Source organism: Macaca thibetana, chromosome 6, assembly GCF_024542745.1.
Source record: "Macaca thibetana thibetana isolate TM-01 chromosome 6, ASM2454274v1, whole genome shotgun sequence".
Taxonomy (NCBI): domain Eukaryota; kingdom Metazoa; phylum Chordata; class Mammalia; order Primates; family Cercopithecidae; genus Macaca; species Macaca thibetana.
This window is the reverse complement of record NC_065583.1, coordinates 102,207,709-102,232,691: the sequence shown is the minus strand read 5'-3', so window position 1 is coordinate 102,232,691 and position 24,983 is coordinate 102,207,709. Positions and strand designations below refer to the sequence as shown.

Sequence of the window (24,983 nt, the reverse complement as noted above, 5' to 3'; positions counted from 1 at the left end):
GTCTCCTAGTAAATTCTTGAATGCGCATTTCATTCTTATCCCAGCCCCCAGGGCAAGTCTGTAGGTGCCTTTCTGTGAAATAGAAAACTGCACCCCCTCCCTTCCCCCACCCCCACCCGCCCACTGCCACTCGCCCATCAGACAAATTAGGAAAGAGCACTTTTTCATCAAGTGTAGAAATGCACATGGCCTGCAAAGCATGGGCTGCATTTCAGTATCTACTCTGCCCCCTTGATCAGGTGCTATTTATTGTGCAGGGTGCAGTTTTTACCACTGTATACATCCACTGCATGCACACTGTGAACTAGGTAGTGCCATCATTATACATTAAGATACTCATATCTCACCTGAGTTATATTTTCCTTTAGTTCAGAGTTTCGATTTCTCTAATTTTTTTTTTTAAAGCATAGTTTCTCACACTTGTCTTGGCTATAAGAATCTCTTAATATTTGCTCTGAATATAAAAACCCATGAATAGATACTAAGCTAATCATGTTGTTAGATCATTCAAGAGTTATCTTCAGGCAACTGCAGGGTCCGGAAAATTTGCGTTTTGGATGCTGTTACTTTAGTATATTCAGTTTTCTCCCCCTCATCTTTGTGATGGTACATTCATCTTGGCAGTTGTTTTACCAAAGAATCTAAGGTGGATTTCCCCCCTACTATGTTTCTTACATAAAAGCCAGTATCCAAGTGCTATGCTTCATAATAATTCCATGCCAGGAAATTTGTATTTATAAACTAGTTTCACTATCCTAGCTGACACACGCTCTTTTTCCATGTTAAAAACAGGCACTGTTTTCTTTCTAGCACTGAAATTGAAAACAGAGGTGTCATTGTTTTTAGCACATGATCCAGCTACCCAGTGCTGCACATCTTCAAATTTGCCAAGTTAGGAAAAGTACTTAGTACCCTTGTTTAATGTCTTAGGTACAATAAACTATTAAACAAGTTCCTTACCAATTGGCTGCAACATTAAAGCTATGAAAAGTCAGTTAAAAGACAGCATTTAAAAGCATAGAAAGCATGTTTATGTTCTTTGTATTTGTAGCTGTACTCATAAAGGTAAAGACATTAATCCAACAACAAAGTACAAGTCACTTTCAAATAACTTGTCACAGGTTTTTAAGAAAATTTTTTTTCCTCTTTAAAAAGCCATAATAGGCTGGGCGCAGTGGCTCACGACTCTAATCCCAGCACTTTGGGAAGCCGAGGTGGGCCTGAGGTCAGGATTTCAAGACCAGTCTGGCCAACATCGTGAAACCCCATCTCTACTAAAAATAAAAATAATGAATTAGCCAGGTGTGGTGGCGTGCTCCTGTAATCCCAACTACTTGGGAAGCTGAGGCAGGAGAATTGCTTGAGACCGGGATGTGGAGGTTGCAGTGAGCCGAGATTGCGCCGCTGTACTCCAGCGTGGGTGACAGAGCAAGACTCCATCTAAAAAAAAAATAAGCCATAATGCAAGTTTTTACACTTTTTTTTCTTTCTTCTCTATCGATAAATGGTACATGGACTTAACCATGCAAGTAAGAATGATTTTTGTATTAAGATTTTTGAATTCTGAACACTATTAAATTTCTGTTCCATAGTTGTGTCTGTTGAAAGCTAATCAGAAAAACTAGTTATTTCAACAGAGAGAATCTAATATAAAGAATCTGCTAACTAGGTATAAAGTTGTTAACCAGATAATTGAGAAGGCAAGAAAGTAACTCTAAGGTACCTCAGAGGAAGCAGCTGTAAAAACAGCTACCACTCCTTGGGTTGGAGAAACAACGAGAAGGGGTTGGAATTATTAAAACTGAAGCATAGAGGAGGAACCCCGTGGAGCTGACCTGAAAAATAGGGCATTGCTTGCCTGGTGCTCAATGGAGAGACCTAGTTCTCAGACGATTCAGTACTGAGGGGTTGGTTTGTCTTGGGGTTGTACTATGAGCCTAGGGTTGAAAAAACTGCAAATTAGATTCTGTTATTGCTTCAGAAAGGAACTGCTGAGGCTGGGGTGATGCTGACAGGAACAGCAACCTGTTGAAGTCAAGGGATGCAGATAGAAGCATATCTCCTCCCTCTTCCAAACTCTCCTATTGGCAAAGGCTAAATGTGATTTGCACTCTCAAACCTAGCATCACAAGACAGGATGAACTTGGAGATGAATAGACAGGAATATACACACATCTTCAGACTTTCAAAGTTAGGGAGAACTAGCTTAAGGTTTTAGGTACAATCGACTAATTACAGATCTTTAACCTTTGGACAGATGTTATAGCTGCTGAGTTTTAAAAGTCAGTTAAAGGCTGGGTATGGTGGTGTGCACTTGTACTCTCAGCTTGCTGGGAGACTGAGGCAGGAGGACACTTAAGGCTGAGAGTTTGAGGCTGCAGTGCGCTAATGATTGTGCCTGTGACTAGCCCCTGCACTCCAGCCGGGGCAACATAGTGAGACCCCCATCTCTAAAGACAAGAAAAACTTAAAGTCAGTTAAACAGCAGCTTAAAAGAAAAGCATACTGGGCATTCGAGTATTTCACATTCTGTATATTTGAATATATTAAGGTGGCAAACTATGTTATCTTCACATAATTGTCAAAGGATTTAGACTTTTCAAAGAAGGTATAACTTCTCTAATTTCCATTTGTATTGTTAAATAAAGTATAATCATGTCGTTGAAAAGAACTTCTATTATAATATCCTGAGTAAGGGATTTAAGTTTTGACTTGTAGCATTATTAAATTTCTATCCCATACTTGTAAATCCTAATGCTATGCTTTTAAACCTGTATGTTTTAAATTCAGAGGTAATTGCAATAAAAGAAAGCACACAGGCTGATTTTGTTATAGCAAACAACTCCACTAGAATCCTTAAATCTAAGATGAAGTCTAAATATGTCACTTAGTGGGTAGAATCCCACAGTGGTTTCCTGTCAAATTAAATACACAATCCTTAGCCTGACATTTTAAATGTCTTTTAAGACAACCTCATATGATAACAACCTACTTTCCTAGTATCTCTCATTACTTTCATTTTTCTCTCCTGAAAGCAAGCAGGCTGGACTGCTTTCCATCCCTTAGCAGGCACAGAAATTTTTAGGCTTTTGCTCAGATTGCTCCTCGCCTCTAGCACGCTGTTTCAGTGGTTTTTCTCTCCTTATGTGCCTGTCAAAATGCCACCCCTTCTTCAAAGCCATCTGCAATTAATGAACCTCAACGAAGTTTGTCCTCATCTACACAACTGATATTCTTTCCCCACAGTACCATTTATTTTTCTCAAAGGTGTTTTACCCAGAGACACACTTAACCATCTAGCTAAAATTCTGTTAATATAAAATTCTCATTATTCCCAGATATTACTCATTATTCCCTTTAAAACGTCTGCCAAGACTTTGCACCCAGATCTACACCTGATGCTCCCCTTGATGTCTTAGGCATGCTCACTCATGACTTTTTTTCATATTCTAATTCTTTTTTTTTTTTTTTTTAATTTTTAATTTTAGTTGAGATGGGGTCTTGCTACAGTACCCATGCTGGTCTCCAATTCCTGGTTGCAAGCAATCCTCCCTGTCTGTCTGGGAGCAAAAGGAAAGCAGTTTTTGCATGTCTCGGCTCGCAAGCTTATCTTGCCCTTTGATATAGTGAGTTTGGGGTCCTGAGATTTTATTTTCCTTTCACAGCATTGTTTAGAGACTATGGGTTGTAGGCCGGGTGTGGTGGCTCACGCCTGTAATTCCAGCACTTTGGGAGGCTGTAGTGGGCAGATCATTTGAGGTCAGGAGTTCGAGACCAGCCTGGCCAACATGACAAAACCCAGTCTATACTAAAAATACAAAAATTAGCTGAGTGTGGTGGTGGGCACCTGTAATCCCAGCTACTCAGGAAGCTGAGGCAGGAGAATCACTTGAACCTGGGAAGCGGAGGTTGCAGCAAGCCAAGATAGTACTGCTGTACTCCAACCTGGACAACAAAGCGAGACTCTGTCTCAAAAAAAAACAAACAAAAAACAGGGAGAATATGGGTTGTATTATTTCTACCTTCAAAATTCATTACTAGCTTTTTTGTGACTTAAGGATACTTGGTCAGTGTTTTTTTTAAGTGTGTCATGGGTGGATTAACAATTTGCCTGTTTTTTTTTTTTTTTAATCCTAATAAAGTTGTCATTAGCTTCATATATAACTTGCTGATAGCCATTTCTCTATATGTGGTAAAGCAAGATTGTATGTATAAGTGATTCATTGCAGTTCTTGATTGTACCTTTCTTCCATGTTAAAACATACATATGAAGTGTTTTGAAATATACTTTTAATATTATCACTTCTTTAAATTTTGTTTTAGCATTCAACCGGTTCATTCCTGTCTATCCTTTGATTTTTGGCTATCTGAGGCATCGTGCCTGGCCTTCCTCTGTTATTGTTATCTAAAGCCTTTTCAGTGTGCATATAGGCTGGTTTTTATATTGTCAGTGTTTTCAATTGTTTTATATAGTGGCTGTTAAGGAAATAAACAATTTAAATAATTTTGGGGGGGCATAAATAAGTCTTAACCAAAAAAGATAGTTTATCATAGAGGAGGAAATAAATTCCTCATCGAGACACCTAAAAACTATCAGTCTTAACATATTGGTATATATCCTTTGCCTATGTGTGGAGTGAGAGGGGGATGGAAGAAAGGGCAGAATGAGGAATAGTTTCTGTGTCAAATATCTTCAGTATTATTGTTAATTCACTTGTTTTGTAAACTAATAGCTTCTTCTCTGGAGCAGGGAAGAACATGTATTCTTTGTGGTATATAAACTTTAAATGTTTGAGGAATGAGTAGAAGACGCGAACTTCTTAATTTTTTATTTTTCTCTCTGAAGATTTCCATGGAGAACGATTATCTGGGACCTCGAAGAATTGAGAGTCTACAAAAAGAAGATGCTGACTGGCAGCGGAAAGCTCACATGGCTGTACTGTCTATTCAAGATCTTACTGTCAAGTATTTTGAAATAACAGCTAAAGCTCAAAAAGGTAGGTTTCTCAGTAAATTTATCCTTCAGGTATTTTTGAAAATGAGTGGTTAAGTATTTTATGTTCAGAAAAATTACATAGAAAAGTATGTAGCCAGGCGCGGTGGCTCACGCCTGTAATCCCAGCACTTTGGGAGGTGGAGGCAGGCAGATCACCTGAGGTTGGGAGTTCGAGACCAGCCTGACCAACATGGAGAAACCCCGTCTCTACTAAAAATACAAAATTGGCTGGGCGTGTTGGCACATGCGTATAATCCCAGCTACTAGGGAGGCTGAGGCAGGAGAATCGCTTGAGGCAGAGGTTGTGGTGAACCGTGATTGTGCCATTGCACTCCAGCCTGGGCAAACAAGAGTGAAACTCCGTCTAAAGAAAAAAAAAAAAAAAAAGGAAAGTATGTAAAGATCACTCATAATCCCAGCAGTTACAGAAAACCACTATTAGCAAATTAAGGCACGTCTTATCAGTCTTTTCATAGATATATATTTTTAAATATACATCATTTAAATATGAATAGTAAATGATTATGTTTCTACTAAGATACTGAGGAAAAAAGCATAAAACCTCACAGAATTAATGTTTTCCTTGAAACTTTGAAAGTTAATAACACTGGAAATGTGAGAGTATTTTTTAAGTTTCTGAAAGCTAATTTTACAAGTGTTTTAACTGCAGAACATTATTTCTGAGGACAAATTGAAGACATTAGAATCTAAGATACTTTCAAATTATATTTTAGAAATGTTGGCTGGGCACAGTGGCTCATGCCTGTAATCCAAGAGTTCAAGATCAGCCTGGCCAAGATGGTGAAACCCCATCTCTACTAAAAATGCAAAAATTAGCCGGGCATGGTGGCGGATGCCTATAATCCCAGCTACTTGGGAGGCTGAGACAGAGAATTGCTTGAACCCGGGAGGCAGAGATTTCAGTGAGCCGAGATCACGCCACTGCACTCCAGCCTGGGCAAAAGAGTACTCCATCTCAATAAAGAAAAAAAAAAGTTATAAGCAGTTTATCATGACAGCAGGATTTGTTTTTCTTTGGTCAGTGAAATCTTTTTCAAATGCTTCAGTATTAAGTCGTTATTTGTCTTAATTTCTCTTTTAAAAATTATTAATAGCTGTGTACGATCGAATGCGAGCTGATCAGAAGAAATTTGGTAAAGCATCATGGGCAGCAGCTGCTGAACGGATGGAAAAACTCCAGTATGCAGTTTCTAAGGAAACTTTGCAGATGATGAGAGCTAAAGAGATATGCTTGGAACAGCGGAAACATGCACTAAAGGAAGAGGTAACAAAAATCATCAGAAAAATAAAATCAGAAAAAGTTACAATTTGTCATTTTAATCTTTGTACAAGACTTTTTTTTTATTCCATAGGCAGTAATTTTATGCCATCTCCATGAGATGAAAACACTTAGAATAGGTCCTGTGACTTAAGTTGTCATTAGAAGAGTTAGACATATCATATTTCACAGCATCCCAGTGTGATGGTTGGCAGCACTGCACTGTTGATCAGAGGGGCCAGCATCAGAATTTCTTAGTTTCTGTAAAGTTTTTTGTACTGTAAAAACATAAAGCTTTCCAGCAATTATTAAGAAAGTTTCACTGACCAGAGAAATTTAGTAAAATTTCTAAGGCAGTGGCATTTTGTTAGGATTTATTATATAATGCTTTCATACCATTACATTTTGGAACTTCCCATTTTATTCCTACTGGAACACACCGGTCTCCCCGATCTCCCACCTCCTGTCTACCCCCTACAGTCATTGTCTATCCTTTTTTACTATTGACTTGGGTATAAATATTCATACTTACTTTGCGGGTTGTCCCTATTGGCTTGAAAACACTGAGTACATATTTATTAAAGTAGCACATTTTAGTCTCTAGAGAAAAACAAATCATCATCTCTGCTTTAGGTATAAGAATACAGCTTTATGTAAAATATGTATTTTTTTTGGCTTAGGTTGTACAGCAAGATGGTTCTCATTGACATTTTTGAAGTGCTTATGCTCATATACACGTGTTTAAAAAATAGTATATGAAGTAACCTATAAGGTGTCATACCTGCAATCTAGAAATCTTTTTGTTGATGGATTTTTATCATTATTTCATTTTCCCCTTATTTTTATTTGCTGGCTATTTGAAGGTAAAATTGGAACTTGGCTTATCCGGGAAATTGTTCACACTTTATATTCAGAATCTCTGTGCATGGATTTCATCCCCATCTCATGTTCCCCTGAGGCATTTCTACTGTAATATCCTTTTCTAATTAGCTTGTTCCTCTCATGTTACTAGCTCTCTGGAGTTGTCTTAAATTCTAGAACTTTTAAACTTAAGTCCCTCTTTTTGCTTGAAAAAGAGTACCACCTTTATCTTCATCTTTGTTGTTGTTGTTGTTGTTGAAACAATGTCTTGTTCTGTCACCGAGGCTGGAGTGCGATCACAACTCACTGCAGCCCTGATCTCTTGGGGCTCAAGCAGTCCTCCTACCTCAGGCTCCCAAGTAGCAGGCATGCACCCCCCTACACCTTGCAAATTTTTGTTTACTTATTTTTTGTAGAGACAAGGTCATTTATATATATATATCAGTGTGCTTTCTTTCCCTGGCAGAGGATTTTAACAATTCCTTATCTATTTATAACTCCTTGATAATTTCTGTGAACATACATGATCTGCTAGAATATTGAGCTGAATACATAATAGTCTTAAAGATTAGCTACTTATTTTTGTCTTTCTCCTACAAGCATATAGCTAAATTATGATTAAATAAGGTTATATTCCCCTCTTTCAGTTTTAATTCATCAAGTATTTATTGAGCATTGATTATATACCATGGTGGATTTGAGCTTAGGATTTGGACAGTACTGTCCAGCAGAACGCCCTGTAATCGTGGAAATGTTCTATGTTTACTCTCTCCAGTAGGGTAGTTTTCAGCAATATGTGGCTAATGAGGCTTATGCAACAGAGGAACAGCATTTTAAATTAAATTTAACCACATGTGGCTTGTGGCTACCTTACTGAACAGAGCACCTCTGTAGATCTGGGTTCTGCAAACTTAACTCCTTATGAAAGCTTCAGTGAGTTCCTTAACCTATGAAATGTGAATATTATATACCTTCTGGGGGTGTTATGATTTCATGAGTTAATGCATATAAAGCATTTGCTGTAGCACTTGACATAGAGTAAGACCTGGATAAATATTAGTGATTATTACTTTAATTCTATGTTATGTTTTGTGCCAGTATCACAGAAAGGAATACAGAGAAGAAAAAGATACATAATTTCCATGCTTAAGATGTTTACTTGCCTCAACCAACATTTCAGGGTTCAGTAATACAGAGAAGAAAAAGATACATAATTTCCATGCTTAAGATGTTTACTTGTCTCAACCAACATTTCAGGGTTCACAAAGCGTGCAGTTGACTAGGTGATGTGGCATTTTGTATGGGCCTTGCCAGAAAGTTCCAATAGTAGGAAGCTGTGATGTGGTAGACACAGCATGAATCTGAGCTGAGGTAGGGTTTTTGAGATCTTTGTCTAGGCAAGGAGATTGGTTTTTAGTTTTCATTTTATTTGTCAATAAGTAGATTATTCCATAGGTGCACACTATATATTTCAAAGAGTCTAAATACAAAAGGTAGATTCCACTGTAAAGGCCTTAGTTTATATTAAATTCTGTTTTCACCATATAAATTCTGTTTTGGCAGCAGTTAGAGAAAAGTTTAAAATGTTTTAGTCCCTGTCCTTAGTGCTTTATGTATATTATCTTGTTAAATTCTCAAACATAACCTTTTATGCTGTAAGCCCAAAACCATTATCTGAATTCCCTGAAGACAGATATATTTCAGAATCCTAGGGGTTTTTTTAGATTTTAGAAAGGTAAGGTAGAGCATATAACTTCAGACAAGTGTTATTAATCCACTAATGAAACACATGGTCACATTAAATGGAATAAGGATTAAAAATAGTTTATGAAAAATTCAGATCATGTTTTTCCACAAATGGATTGTGAGATTTGGTTTGGCATTAAATTATGGGAATTTTCAGTTTACCAGGATTTCTGACATGTGGAATTCAAATAATTCTGTCAACTTGTGTTACCCTTATTTGTGCAGTTGTTACTGGTGAAACCTGTATTTATACTTGGGCTTGTCTGTTACTAATTCTTATGTTCATTCTTTCTATATAATAGGGCTAGTTTTAATTGGAAACTTGCCCTTAATGTCATTCCCCTTACGCTGTCCAAGGATTTTATGACCCTTTGAAAAAAACATATAGCCTTGCCCTGTCACCGAAGCTGGAGTGCAGTGGCACGATCATAGCTCACCGCAAGCTCAAACTCTTGGGGCTCAGAGCCCCTACTGTCTCAGCCTCCTAAGTCACTAGGATTACAGGCACATGCCACTATGCCCACCTGTGACTTATTTTCAAACCCTCATTTCATTTCTTGACTGCATATTTTCTGTAACTCAAACAGTGGTGGATGCTTAGTATTTTTTGAATGAATGATTCAGTCCACAGGTAGCTTTTTTAATAGTCCTCAAATGTCTTTGGAACTTTCTAGCACAGTAGGGTGAAAGGCAGAACAAGGGCATAATTCATTTGCATAGTTTGCAAAAAGTGCCACCAGTCAAAATAGGTATACATGAAAACTACTTTATCATTATTACACATGGTGAGAATGATTGTGGAGTCAGCAGGGTATGTTGTACTTACCTGGATGTATGGACATGAATTGATACTTCATCCCCTTACTAGATTTACTGTAAAACAATAACAATAACACTTTGATATTTTTCCTTATTTTTTGGCTGATAATCCCTAATTTTTTCTAGTGGAAAGAGCACTCTTGTAGGAATCAGGAGAATTGAGTCTAGCCCAAACTTTGCTAGTCGTTACCTGGAACACATTGGGAGGTTACAATTTGGTTTGGGGTACTGATATCCTGATACTTGAAGTATGTTTAGGAGAGTAAAAGTTGAGCTATTTTAAGGTAGCCAGTTTTTCCTTTGAATGTTTAAACTACTTTCAGGGCTTCTTTCTTCTTGCCCAGGGAAGCACTGCTCTCGGGTATAAAAAAGACACCGCATTGTGGCACCCACCTTCCCTGCACTGCTCCATTATCTGGAATTAGTTCTCTTTTCACTCTGGTTTCTGTTTCCCTCAGTTCTGTGGCTGTCAGCTGAGGACAGGAAAACTCAGTCTGGAAATTTCAGATGTTAAAACAGGAAATTTGGAGCAGGGCGCCTATTCCATACCTCTTCATTTCTTATACTAAGGATTTTGCTTCCACGTTGAAGATTACATAGACCTCAGAGTATTATTTTGCCCTCACAGATTGCTCTGAGTCATAGCATCCCTTTCTCCTTTGCTGATCTCATAAAAGCCCTGTATGTTCTGGTTCTACAACCCTTTAGCTTTTCCCAAAGGCCACCACTGACCTATTGTTTGTCCTTTCAGAGGTTGGGATTTAACACACTCCTTCACTGCTTGTCTGCCTCTGATGAGGTTTTGATTGTCTTCAGACCACAGCCCTTGGCAAATCCACCTCTGGACTCTTGGTCTAGAAAGAACTCACTGAACCAAAAAATTGAGGGTGAGGTCACTTCTTGTAAGAGAATACCCACTTCCTTTCTCAGTTTGATTTTTGGTATTGAGTGTGTCCTGGTAGCATTGTGCTTCTCAATTGCTTTTAAAGTACCCTGGCCCTGGGCTGCAGTCAAAGTACTGTTCTCTTTGTGGTTGACACAGTTGATAGTGTAAAAGCCTGTCACTGGGGGACTTTCAGCCTTTTTCCTTAGCGAAGAGATTGAACAGGAGAGAGAAATTTACAGAGTGCTAGGGGAAGAACTTAGCAGAGCATCATGAACGTAGCAGAAAATGGTCACTTAGTTGGGTAAAATCAGAGTAATGAAAATGAACTAACAGCCGGGATCTGAACAGTATCACTAGAAAGTAATCTTAGATTAAGGTTTTTAGACTGGTTTACACTAAGGTTTTAACCTAACGATTCCCCACTTGAGAATAAAACCTTCTAACATTAGATATCTTACCTAATGAGATGTGGTAATAGAGAGTGTGGGCGCAGATATTGGAACAATGTATATCCTACAGCTGTGTTTCCAGAACTGGGCAAGAGCCCCAACAGAGTATGAAAAGGGATGTTTATCATCTAAAGTGGCGAGTCCACGAGTCTCAGGGCAGACACTATTCCTTGGTTATTTTATGACTTAGGACAAAAACAACAGTTCATATTGTTCACATTCCCCTCCCTAGCCGCTTATAATTAAACCCACTTTGGTGGTGTTGTATTCATTGTCACCCATAAAATATTCCGTAAGGCAGCAGGATCACTCACAGTCTTACACTTAGATAATCTATTAAGTATCCGTTTATAAAATATTCATAAAACAAAGTACCACTGTATTTAATTCACCTGGTTATTTTTAAATTTTTACCACTGCACATTTAGACTGTAGCCTAACCATTGCTTTTCAGTTCAAAATTCTTGTGAAAGGGATTTAAAATTATATTTTAAGAAAAAAATAATCTAAGGCCGGGCGCGGTGGCTCAAGCCTGTAATCCCAGCACTTTGGGAGGCCGAGACGGGCGAATCACGAGGTCAGGAGATCGAGACCATCCTGGCTAACACGGTGAAACCCCGTCTCTACTAAAAAATACAAAAAACTAGCCGGACGAGGTGGCTGGCGCCTGTAGTCCCAGCTACTCGGGAGGCTGAGGCAGGAGAATAGCGTAAACCCGGGAGGCGGAGCTTGCAGTGAGCTGAGATCCGGCCACTGCACTCCAGTCTGGGCGACAGAGCGAGACTCCGTCTCAAAAAAAAAAAAAAAAAAAGAAAAAAATATTCTAGTTATTGGGTAAGACTGTGTAGATACCTAGACTGTAAAGCAAAAGCTGGAATTTTCTTTAAAACATATTCTTTTTATATGCTGACAGATTTTACCAACCTCACCAGACAAAAGGGATCATTTAGGAAAACAAGAATTCACTGTCTTTTTCCCTGTGGGTTGTCCCTGACAGTCAGTCAAGTATTTCTTTGGTATTCTGGGACCCCAGTGATGTCTCACATGAGCTCGTAAACAATAATCTTAATAATTTTCCCTTTTGTTCCTCCTGTCTCCTCCTTTGAAGGTCACTCCTTGGGAAACCACTTGAATCCAGGGCTCCTCACCGTTGCTCCGTTGGCTCTGAGGGCACACTGATGCCCATGTTGGGGCTTTCCTGGAGCTTCTAAGCATGAACCTTTAAACTACCAAAGCAGTGGTGCTATGTTCTTGGGAGAATGCTTACTGTCTCTAGAGAACTAGGCTTGTCCTTCACATCTCACTGACTCCTGAAAAGCCATTCCTTTGGCTTCTTTTATCTGCCTTTCTCCATAGAGCCAAATAGAAAGCCATAGAAATAGTAGGGTTAGGAACCTGTTACCTAAAGTACACTTTCCCCTTGGTGGTTTCATTCAGATTCCTGGCAAAAATTTTCCCACTCCAGGACCAAGAACTGACCAACCAAGCAAACCTCACAGAAGGCCATCCACCACTTTATGAGCCATGCCCAGAAATTTCTGGATCTCACTTTAAGTTCAGCTTAGGATGTTGATTACATTTACCTAAAGTGATACCTTACGGATTGCAAGGATTCTGTCTAAAGCAATTGTCTTCTGCTGTTCCACTCACATATTCTCACCTCACTCTACAGTCAACAGATCCCAGAACCCAGCCAGTCTGTGACCATGGAGCAAAGCAAAACCCCAGGAATGTGGCATTAACCAGCTTTTACCATTCTTGTAAATATCTGAGAATGGCCCCATCATTTTCATATATCTCTATGAAAAGAGCAACTACATAACTTAGCATCCACTTTTGAGAGGGAAAGCATTTATATCCAGATGATACATGTATTATCACCATAAATATCCATAAGTATAACATAAATATTAAAACCTTATTTTTACCATATTTGCCTACTTCTGCCATATAATGACTTGATTATTAATTTTTTTATATATATATATTTTAAAGTCTAGATTCCATGCCTACAAGTTTCTTTCTGAGAGCAGTTACTTAGTAGGTTTATGCTATCTTATTAGTATTAATTTTTAATACTAACTTGATTTTTTTTTCTTGTCCCCACCAGCTAGAAATATTTTAATTTGTATTTTCAATGCAGATGCAGAGTTTGCGGGGTGGTACAGAAGCCATAGCCCGATTGGATCAGTTGGAAGCTGACTATTATGACCTGCAACTTCAGTTGTATGAAGTACAGTTTGAAATCTTGAAGTGTGAAGAGTTACTATTGACAGCACAACTAGAAAGCATCAAAAGACTTATATCAGGTATGGTGTGCATTTAACCACATAAGTTCACAAAAGATTGAATATGTGAGAAAATACATATGTACACCAGGTATGTTTCTTCTGTTAAGACATTTAAAAAATTGTTTTCTATAGGGATAGTGTTGGAGGGGTGATTTCAAGCATTTATTGAGCACTTACTGTTTACCAGATACTGCTGAACACTTTGCATACATTCACTCTATGAGGTATATTAAATAATCACCATTTACAAAGAAGCTTAAGAGGTAATGGCTTTGCCTGAGGTTACAGAGCCAGTAATGAGATTAGAACCCTGTTCTGTCCAAACCCTAGCCCATATTCTTTACCACTACTCTTTTTTGCTGTTCTATAACAGAAAAAAGAGATGAAGTGGTGTACTATGACACTTACGAAAGCATGGAGGCCATGCTGGAGAAGGAAGAGATGGCAGCATCTGCATACTTACAGAGGGAAGAGCTGCAGAAACTTCAGCAGAAAGCACGCCAGCTGGAAGCAAGACGTGGACGGGTTTCCGCCAAGAAATCCTACCTCAGAAATAAAAAGGTATTTAAATATTGCTTTTGTTCATTACTTATTCTTTTATCCATATCTACTATTCTCATCTGTTTTGTCCTTAAAACTTGCATATGTTTTAAAACTAAGTGCAATCTCTTATCAGTGCTCAATGCGTTTATAGTGCTCTGCGAATTGCCCTCTTAAACACATTGGAACAGCCAATAGTGTTCTCTTTACCTCAAGAAACACTAACGCTGACTCCGCTAAAGGGCACGACTACAGGATCCCTAATAATGCGATTCCTGGCTCCCTTCTTTTTTAAGGAGGCCCAGCGATGTTTTTTACAAGCTATGATTCTGACCTTCATCTTAAAGGAATTTTATAGATTGTTATTTCTTTATTTAACTTTGACTACATTTCAAAATGTTTGATTCTTGATATTTGGAATAACTCATTTTGTGTAAATGTGATTCTTCCTGTGTCTTAAAAAATGTTTTGCACTCTAGTTCAGATGTTAACTATCATGGAGCTGTTTCTAGTCACTATAAGTGCAGAGTTGGAATCTGGAACTAGCTCTCCAACCTAGACCAAACTGATTATTTGCTTTAAGCTCAAGTATTATAAAATATGTCATGTTCTCTGAGAACCCACCTTCCTGCTCTTCACCGCATTCCAAGGCTACCACTTCCTTATTCCACAGAAAATCGATACCTTTGCTTTTTGAAATAGATAGCTCTTGCACATTAAAGAAACTCAGGCAGGCATGTCTCCACAGTAAGTCAGGAACCCAGGACCTTCTATCACATTGTCCATCAACAGAACAGTTACCTTGCCATCCAGAGCCATGACTTTCACATAATTATGTGCCTTTGCACATAATTTCCCCGTGACAGTGGTAATTGAAACCCACTGCTGTATCAGCCCTAGTTGTGTGCCTCGTTTCATGTTCCAGTCTGCACCAACCAGGTAAACATTGCAGGCCGAGCGGGGTGGCTCATGCCTGTAATCTCAGCACTTTGGGAGGCTGGGGCGGGTGGATCTCCTGAGGTCAGGAGTACGAGACCAGCCGACATGGTGAAACCCCATCTCTACTAAAAATACAAAAAAATAGCCAGGCATGGTGGCATGTGCCTATAATCCCAGCTACTTGGGAGGCTGAGGCAGGAGAATCATTTTGTTGCAGTGAGCTGAGATGGCACCATTGCACTCCAGCCTGGGCAACAAGAGTGAAACTCCATCTAAAAAAAAAAATTGCAGTGATTTCAGCAGGTCCTGTAGAACAGTTTTAGGGGAGAATGAAAAGTAAGATTTTAGAAGAGCACACTTTTTAGGAATATTAGTAGTATTTTATATATTACTTTTAGGTGTATAATGCAGTACTTTTGAGACTCGGAATTTGCAAACCTGCAAGTTTTTGAAAATGCTATGCAATTCAGACTTAATTGAAAGTCTGATTTCATTTTAATTCACCAGTATGCTAGGCACATTGTTAGACTTAGGATACAAAGATGAGCATAGCATAGTCCCTCCTCCTCCCAGTCTTGCAGAGAAGGCAAACCAGGTGAACAGATGAATGTTCTGCTGGCCAAAAACAGAGCAAGAGCAGGGAGTGAGGAAAGGCTTCTCTGAAGAGATGACACTTGTATTGGCTTTTAACATCTGAATAAAAATTGGCCAGATTGATGGTGTTGGGGTAATTACAAGCAGGACAGAATAGTGCTTAGCAAAGACACTGAAGCGGAAAACAGGATGGTTTGTCAGAGCATTCTACATTGTAAGACATGCTGCAGGGCAGGGACTAGGTTACAGGAAATTTTACATACCACATTAACAAGCCTGAGCTTTGTCTGTAGTGTAAGTTAAGCAAAGGGGTAATATGAACAGATTCACATTTTAGCAAGATAAGGCAGCATGAAAAATAGGTTAGAGGGAGAAGACATGGAAAGGTTCTGATTGGAAGGTGTCATTATCCTCCACCTCAATAACGTTGAGAGGTTAAGACTATGAAGTAAGTGAGTACCTGTGCAGGCTAAGAGATGGACAGATCTTGAACTGTCTAGATCTGACACTTTGCAGAAAAAGTTAGTAGGATTTAGTGATGTGGTGAAGGAGGGAGGAAGAGCCATTCTCTATCAGCTCTCTGGTTTCTGGATTGGACATTGAGGTAGATGGTGGTGTCACCAACCAAGATGGAAAACCCAGAGGAAGAGCACATATGGGTGGGAGGTGATGAGCTGAGTTTTAGACTTGCATATAAGAGGTCTTGGGCATCCAGGTAGAGATGGCTGTGAAACAGTTGAGACAATTGGGCACCTGGGTCTTATAAGAGTGTATGAGATGGTCTCAGAAGAACACAGTGAGCAGGTGATTTTTAAAAATATTTTACTTTGTTTTTATAGAGACAGGAGCTCACTATGTTGCCCAGGCTGGTCTCAAACTCCTGAGCTCAAGCAATCCTCAGCCTCCCAAAGTGCTGGGATTGCAGGTGTGAGCCACTCTGCCCAGCCTGAGAAGGATGTTCTTAGGAATGATGGGGTGGAGGTGGGAGGCTGATAGGAAAGAGCAAGGGAAGGTGGTGGAGCAGGGTAGATACATAGTTTGAGGAAGAAAAACCTTCATTATATTTAATATTTGTAATTCAGGAAGCAAAACGTTCTTGGCTAGGGGTGAGAAAACATCGTAAAGGGCACAGGTTATGAAAGACTGAGCTGCTATGATGTAGTGCGAGGTGAAAGGCTCTAAGGAAAGAACGCTGGGGAACATTTGAGAGTGTGTGCAGAAGAAAGGGATCAAAGAGAAAGTAATCGCAGTTGGAAGAAGCAGGAGAGCTTGAAGTCACAGAAGTGAAGATGATGATTCCACACAACAGGGTGGTCAGCAGGGTCAGGTGCTCCAGAAAGGTAAAGGGAGAAAGAAATGACTCCATGACATCCAATATTGGTAGACTATTAGGGCCCTGTGTTGAGAGTTTTGAGAAAAGTTGGGGGCAAGAAGTAGATCTCGGTGGTCTGAGAAGGGAGTGCAGCAGAGGTCTAGAGCAGTGACTGATGGAATAGCAAAGGAAACTGTACAGGTGAGGGGTGAAGAGGAGCAACCTTGGTGACCATGTCCCACAAAGCTGTTGTACTCTTCTAGCAGCATTAAGAGCCTCAGGCTGAACTTAATACCAGCTTAATACCAGCTCTTCCCTTGTTGGTAAGTGTTAGCTCATATCAATTTAATCAGTATTCTTCAGTCTTCATTTCTATGTTAATCTAAATCTGAAGTAGGAAAACCCAGCACTGGAGAATCTCTCCATTTACACTTGTATGCTTGTACCCCAAGCCCAGCAACTGAGGTGGCAGAACTGCAGAGGGAAGGAGGAGGGAAATAAGGAAGGGTGGTGAAAAGATAGGGAATGAGAAACACTAAGTCCTAAAAGAAAAGCTACTGAGAAGATCAAATATACAAGGAAAAACAAATGCCTCCCCATGTAATATAATCCTATATTGCCTCGTTTACATATTGACATGCCCAAGGGCACTGGCTTCTTGGTTTCTCTGGCACTCATCCTAAGATTGTATACACAGTTCATGTCCTGCCTCACCCCTTGAAAGAATGGAGATAGGTGGTCTCCGGCTGTGCTCGTGAAGTCAATGCTTTGTGATTAAACATTTCAAGAAGAGTAACAAAAATAATGATTTTCTTTGTTTTTTATCTTCTTTAATTCTCCCAGTAGTCAAATGAAATCTAGAGAGCTCAGAAAATTAGAATCATTTTCATACTTCACTTGGTGGCAAAACCAGACCTGTGCTATCATGAAGTTATTTATTGTCTTATTTTCACTTTGACAATTCATTTCACTATTATTACTTATTATGGGATATGGTTTCAGATCTTGGATATATATGGTATATACAACTTACCACCATTCTGTAAATTATCAAAAAACTTTGAATTTCAAAACATGTCTGACCTCTGTTCTAGATAATGGATTGTGAACCTGTATCCTCATTTATAAGCAAGGGAACCAACGCTACTAGTAGTGACATAAATCACCTAAGGAAAAGCAGCTAATATGGAGCAGGGGTAGGATTCTGTCCTAGGTCCGTGACACTCAGAGACCTGAGTTACTGTATCACCTTGTCATGATGCTATCTAATGCACCCTTTGTTTTCCCCATTGCGCTGGATGGATTCTTGCTAGGCAACAGAATGAACCAGAGTGGGTAAAGAACATGATGTAAAAAATGACATTTTGCTTTAAAATAGTTTACTGACTTCAAAGGTTATTATTTGACTTTCTCTGATTCAAAGAGTGATCATTTTAGGCTGAGCATGGTGGCTCACGCCTGTAATCCCAGCACTTTGGGAGGGCAAGGTGGGTGAATCACTTGAGGTCAGGAGTTCAAGAACCACCTGGCCAACATGGTGAAACCCCATCTCTACTAAAAATACAAAAATTAGCCAGGCATGATGGCACGCGCCTGTAGTCCCAGCTACTTGGGAGGCTGAAGTGGGAGAATCTCTTGAACCTGGGAGGCGGAGGTTGCAGTAAGCCAGAGATTATGCCACTGCACTCCAGCCTGGGCAACAGAGTGAGACTCCATCTCAAAAACAAACAAACAAAAAAGTGATCATTTTAGTATAGCTTTGGAACGTTGGAGACTAACCCTTTTATATGGAAAACTTCTCCAAATCGTTTACTTAGGAAAGGACACAGGGTAATGAAGATTTAGCTTGGTGCTGGTAAAAAGTTGCCAGAATATAGTGCATTAATTTATAAAGTAGTGCATATCTCATAGTTATTATAAAAATCTTGTTTTATATTGTGATTGGAAAATATATGCTTTTTAAAAATAGTTTCCAAATAATTTTGATAACTTTGACTTTCTAGTCTTCCAAGTCTCTTACAGGTCTTATGTCTGTGACCAAAAGATTCAGATCCCATACTGTTTAAGCCAATCTGGACAAAAAATTCATGGTCTTTAACTTGTCAGAGAGAGCTTAACAATACATATTTTATATAAGTAAATACTTTCCTATTCTTTTTTGCCCAGACATGTTTAAAGAGTATAATGAAGCCAGGTGCCATGACTCATACCTGTAATCCCAGTAATTCAGGAGGCTGAGGCAAGGGGGATTACTTGAGGCTCAGAGTTCAAGACCAGTCTGGGCAACATAGTGAGACCCCGTCTCTCAGAAAAAATATAATGAGACGTGGAATCTTCTAAAAAAGACCTTTCGGGACAACCCCCTTCAGTCCACGTTGCCCCACCTCTTCTCCTTCAAAAAAGAGAAACCAGGTGGTCTATAGAAGTTAACAGTTTAATAGAGGAGTCTTTTTGTAAGATCCTGATTACTTGGCTTTTACAGCTTCAGTAGTCCAGATAAGAAACAAGAGGTGGTCAGTGTGATACTTTGTTCTGTAGGTGGTATATATTAAGATCAAAACTTAACCTTGGTGTGATGTTCAGAGTCTTTCAAGTTTCACTTGTATTAAAACATATTTTATGTATTTACAGGAAATATGTATTGCAAAACACAATGAAAAAATCCAACAGCGCACTCGGATTGAAGATGAATATAGAACCCATCACACAGTACAGCTAGTAAGTTTGGACTCGAAGATTTTGAACAAAACTTTATTTTTTACATGTTTTAGAGTGGATAAAATCTGTAGAGAATGATAAAAAGCTTATAACTGGACATTAACATTAGTTCAGTTTATATAATGATAAGTTTTTAGGCAAAACTGATGGGAAGGTACAGAGTTCCTGTACCCTCAACCCACACACGTAGCCTCCCCTACTGTAGCATCTCATATACTCCTGTCCCCACACTTGATAGCCTTTCTACTGTCGACATCCCCCAGAGTGGCATATTTGTTAAAATCAGTGAAACATTGGACATCACCATTCCCCAAAGTCTGTTGCTTACATTAGGGTTCTTTCTTGGTGTTCTGTGTTCTGTTGGTTTTGACAATGTATAATGACATGGATCTGCTATTATAGTATTGTATGGAATAATTTCACTGCTCCAAAAATCCCTTTTTTCCACTACTCATCCCTCTCTCTCCCCAAGCCCCTGGCAAACACTGATCTTTTTATAGTCTTCATATTTTACCTTTACCAATGTATAGTTGGAATGATACAGCATGTAACCTATTCAGTTGGCCTCTTTAACGTAGTAATGTGCATTTAAGGTTGCTCCATGTCATGGCTTGATAGATCATTTTAGCACCAAATAATGTTCCACTGTGTGGATGTCCCACATTTTGTTTATCCTTGAGCCTGTTGAAGGACATCTTGGTTGCTTCTAAGCTTTGGCAGCAATTAATAAAGCTGCTATAAACATCCATGGAGGACTTTTTGTGCACGTAAATTTCAGCCAATTTGGGTAAATAACAAGGAGCATGAATGCTGGAGAGTATGGTAAGAGTGTATTTAGTTTTGTGAGAAACTGCAAAACTGTCATCCATAGTGGCTGTTCCATTTTGAACTCCCACCAGCAATGAATGAGAGTTCAGGTTTTTCCACATCCTCTCTAGCATTTTACTGTTGTCACATTTTTGAATTTTAGCCATTCTGACAGGTGTATAGTGGTATATTTTGGTGTGTGTGGGTGTGTGTGTGTTTAACAGATGGAGTCTTGATAGGTTGCCCAGGTTAGCCTCAAACTCCTGGGCTCAAGCAGTCCTCCTGCTTTAACCTCCTGGGACTACTGGCATGGACTGCTGTGCCTGGCTCTTACTGTTGTTTTAATTTGCAAATCTCTAATGCAGATATATAGACATATAGATACATATATAGAGAGAGAAAGAGTGCATCTGTTCAAATGCTTACTTGCCCCTGTATATATCTCTAGTAAGGTGTCTGTTCAGATCTTTTGCTCTTTTTTTTTTTTGGAGTCTCATTCTGCTGCCGAGGCTGGAGTGCAGTGGCACGATCTCGGCTTACTGCAACTTCCGTCTCCTGTGTTCAAGCAATTCTCCTGTCTCAGCCTCCTGTGTAGCTAGGACTACAGATGGGCATCACCACGCCCAGCTAATTTTTGTTTTTAGTAGAGACGGGGTTTCACCATGTTGGCCAGGCTGGTCTTGAACTCCTGACCTCAAGTGATCTGCCCTCCTTGGCCTCCAGAAGTGCTGGGATTACAGGCATGACCCACCGTGCCCAGCCTTTTTGCTCATTTTTTAAATTGGATTTTTATTTTCTTATTGTTAAATTTTAGGAGTTCTTCATTATTTTGGCTTATACTCCTTTATCAGATGTGTCCCTTTGTTTTGCAAATATTTTCTTATGATCTGTGGCTTATTTTCTCATTCTTTCGACAGTGTCTGTTGCAGAACAGAAGTGTTTTACTTTTAACAAAATCCAATTTACCAGCACTTTCTATCATGGTTCATACCTTCGGTGTTGCATCTAAAAAGTTATTGCCAGTCCCCAAATCAGCTAGATTTGCTCCTATGTTATCTTCTAGAAGTTTTATAGTTTTGTGTTTTATATCTAAGTCTGTGATCCATTTTGAGGTAATTTTTGTGAAGGGTATAAGGTTTGTGTCTAGATTTTTTTTTGGCATGTGGACTTCCTGTTGTTCCAGCACCATCTGTTTAAAAGACGATCCTTTTTCCATTGAATTGTCTTTGTTCCTTTATCAAAGATCAAATGATTCTGTCTCTTCAGTCTATTTTTGGGTGTCCTATTTTGTTTCGTTCATCTAGATCTTTTGCCTCTCCATGTGAGCTTTAGGATCAGCTTGTCAGTAGCCACAAAAAAATAGCTGGGATTTTGATTGGGACAGTGTTGAATTTATAAGTCAAGTAGGGATGACCTAATATGTTTTTCATTTTTTTCATTTTAAAATACTTTTCCTCTTTTGGTTTTTTTGCTTTTTAATTATTATTTTTATTTTAACCTCTACCTCCTTCTCCTATACCTAACATCTTAGTATTGAATATTCCTATCCACAAACAAACAATATTTTTCATCTATTTAATTCTTTGATTCTTTCATCAGAGTTTTATAATTTTCCTCATAAAGATCTCGTACACCTTTTGTAAGATTTATACCTAAGATAGACCTAAGTCTTTCTTCCTCTTCTTTGTCGGGGAGGTGGTAATATAAATAGTATTATGTTTTTAATTGAAAATTCCAATTGTTCATTGCTGGTATATTACAAAACAATTGACTTTTGTTAATCAAGCTTTTTCTTATAATCCAGATTTGTCAGTTTTCTTTCAGATTTTCTACATCTGTCCGCAAAGACAGTTTTATTTCTTCCTTCCCAATCTGTATAGCTTTTATTTCTCTGTCTTATTGCATTAGCTAGTACTTCAGTATAATGTTGAAAAGGAGTGGTAAGGGAGATATCTTTGTCTTGTTCCTGATCTTAGCAAGAAAGCTGTAGTTTCTCACCGGTAAGTGTGATGTTACTTGTAGGTTTTGGGATGGATGCTCTTTATCAAGTAGAGGAAGTTCTCCCTCTATTCCTAGTTTGCTGAGAATATTAGTTCACTGTATATAAAATTACATTAGAAACCTTCTCCTACTCCCATATTGCTGCGCCCTATCCCACACAATATATTATCCTGATGGTCATCTTTTCAGATGTGTCTTAAATTATTTAACACCAGTGATTTGTACTTAAACATCGGAAATGCCAACATGACCATATCACTATATTTGGATATTCTAAAAATTTTCTTTCTTTAGCATCATACTAAAGGCCAAAAGGCTTAAATTTGTCTCCATTACTGCTTAAGGCACATTCTTAGCTAATGCTGCCCCTTACTCTTCATTTTAGCCACATAAAATTAGCCAAACTACCCATAAACTGTAAGATTACCTTTCTCCTAGAATCTAGAAATAGCAAATTAATTATTGTACTTTTATTTTTCATTAATATTTCTGTGGGTCAGAAACTGCTTTGTAAGATTAGTCAGGGGACCAGCATGACACTGAGGTGAGTAAGTTGCTCCCTGCTATAACCATTTGTACTTGCATTATCAGTTTAGTTATGAAGGTTCCACACTTCCAATATGTTTCTTTTTATAAAACATAAGATTTTGGTGGAGGGGAATAACTAATTAACTTTTTAGAATGAATGAGTATCAGATCTTTTTCCCAGATCTATTATTTTGGGGCAACAGGAGTAAAAATTAGTAAATCGATTATTTTTCTTTTCCTTTTTTTTTTTTTTTTTTTAATTTTTATTTTATTTTATTTTTTTTGAGATGGAGTCTCACTCTGCCCAGGCTGAAGTGCAGTGGCTCCATCTCTGCTCACTGCAACCTCTGCCTCGCGGGTTCGAGCCATTCTCCTGCCTCACCTCATCCTTCTGTGTAGCTGGGATTACAGGCGCGTGCCACTACACCTGGCTAATTTTTGTATTTTTGGTAGACGGGGTTTCACCGTATTAGCCAGGCTGGTCTCAAACTCCTGCCCTTGAGTTATCTGCCCACCTTGCCCTCAAAAAGTGCTGGGATTATAGGTGTGAGCCACTATGCCTGGCCAAGAAATTGATTCTTAAGGGAATCCCAAAGATAAATGTCATCTGCCTTAGAATTTTGCCTAATACCTTGGTTGAAATATATAATTGTCAGAGAATGAATCCATTAAATATTACTAGTCATCTTTAACACATACAGATAAAGCACAAGGAAAGTTAGCTTAGATCAAAATAGATCATTGTTTTTCAATGCTAGTTTTTTTTTTTTTTTTTTTTTTTTTGAGACGGAGTCTCGCTCTGCCGCCCAGGTTGGAGTACAGTGGCCGGATCTCAGCTCACTGCAAGCTCCGCCTCCCAGGTTTACGCCATTCTCCTGTCTCAGTCTCCCAAGTAGCTGGGACTACAGGCGCCCGCCACCTCGCCCGGCTAGTTTTTTGTATTTTTTAGTAGAGACGAGGTTTCACCGTGTTAACCAGGATGGTCTCGATCTCCTGACCTCGTGATTCGCCCGTCTCGGCCTCCCAAAGTGCTGGGATTACAGGCTTGAGCCACCGCGCCCGGCCTTCAATGCTAGTTTTAAACCACCAGTGTCAGAACCTCTTACGTGGTGGATTGTTTAAAATATAGATTCTTAGATGTTGACCTTATTATTGCAACAGTTTCCCCTGGACATCCTTGTGAATTAAATATGCAAGACTAAGGAAGTTTATTTTAATATTTGATAGTAAGGTCTCTGAAATAAAATGTGAGGATTTACTTATTATTACTACTATTTTAAATTGTTATTAGCCCAGAGACAAATTGGGTAAGAGAATTCTGTTTTCCCCATTAAAGAATGAACTCTTGTTTTTTATAAGCACACTCAAAACTCCAGGCTTTCATTTCAAGAAAACATACATGGTGGCTCATGCCTGTAATCCTAGCTTTTGGGAGGCCAAGGCAGGAGGATTGCTTGAACCCAGGAGTTCAAGACCAGGCTGACCCTATCTCTATAAAAAATTTTTGAAATAGCTGGGCATGGTGGCATATGCTTGTCTCAGCTATAAGCATGCGCAACATACAGGGAGGCTTATGCCTCTTTTTGGGCACATGCTCACTTATTTCAGGCTCTAAGAGCCCCCTTTGAATTGTGTTCATGTGTGGTGTACCTTTGTGTCCTTTTGTGTAAATTAGTAGTATATTACTAGATTGCATTTTATTCAGAATAATTAGCCTACCACCTTTTTTTTTTTTTTTTTTTGATAGAGATAGGGTCTCACTCTGTTGCTCAGGTTGGTCTTCAACTCCTGGCCTCAAGCAGTCCTCCTGCCTCAGCCTCCCAAAGTGCTGGGATTACAGGCATGAGCCTCCACACTTGGCTTTATTTTCCAGTTTCCTTTTTTCTCCCTGTCACTCTTATCTCCCCACTCATACTTTCTTCTTGGAGTTTATGATACAGTCATCCAATGCAAATGCAACTGTAATTCTCATTTGAAATTTTATTGTTTAGGGAAAGCTGATGGAAAAGAGGAGAGGAATGATAGAAGAATAGAATGGGGGGTTGGATTTGAAAAGGACAGAACAATGGAAGAGAGGGTAGTTAATTTCCATGTGAAATTATCTGGTCTGGTCTTCTGGGAGGTATCTCGTTTTTTAAAACAAAGCAAGAAAATAACCCATTTACCTATATAGAAAGCCTTTTCATTTATTTAACTAACATTAATTTTACCAAATGA

The 24,983-nt window shown here is 38.9% G+C and overlaps 1 protein-coding gene across 1 annotated transcript in view; it reads left to right on the top strand.

Annotated features, from left to right (window-relative positions):
• Positions 1 to 24,983, top strand: part of JMY (junction mediating and regulatory protein, p53 cofactor) — an 86,743-nt gene that overhangs the window by 46,275 nt on the left and 15,485 nt on the right. Inside the window, exons 3-7 of the mRNA XM_050795648.1 lie at positions 4,847 to 4,997; positions 6,112 to 6,281; positions 13,180 to 13,345; positions 13,701 to 13,888; positions 19,344 to 19,430. Of these exons, the coding sequence (XP_050651605.1) occupies positions 4,847 to 4,997; positions 6,112 to 6,281; positions 13,180 to 13,345; positions 13,701 to 13,888; positions 19,344 to 19,430 (762 nt within the window). The remainder of the gene's footprint in view (positions 1 to 4,846; positions 4,998 to 6,111; positions 6,282 to 13,179; positions 13,346 to 13,700; positions 13,889 to 19,343; positions 19,431 to 24,983) is intronic.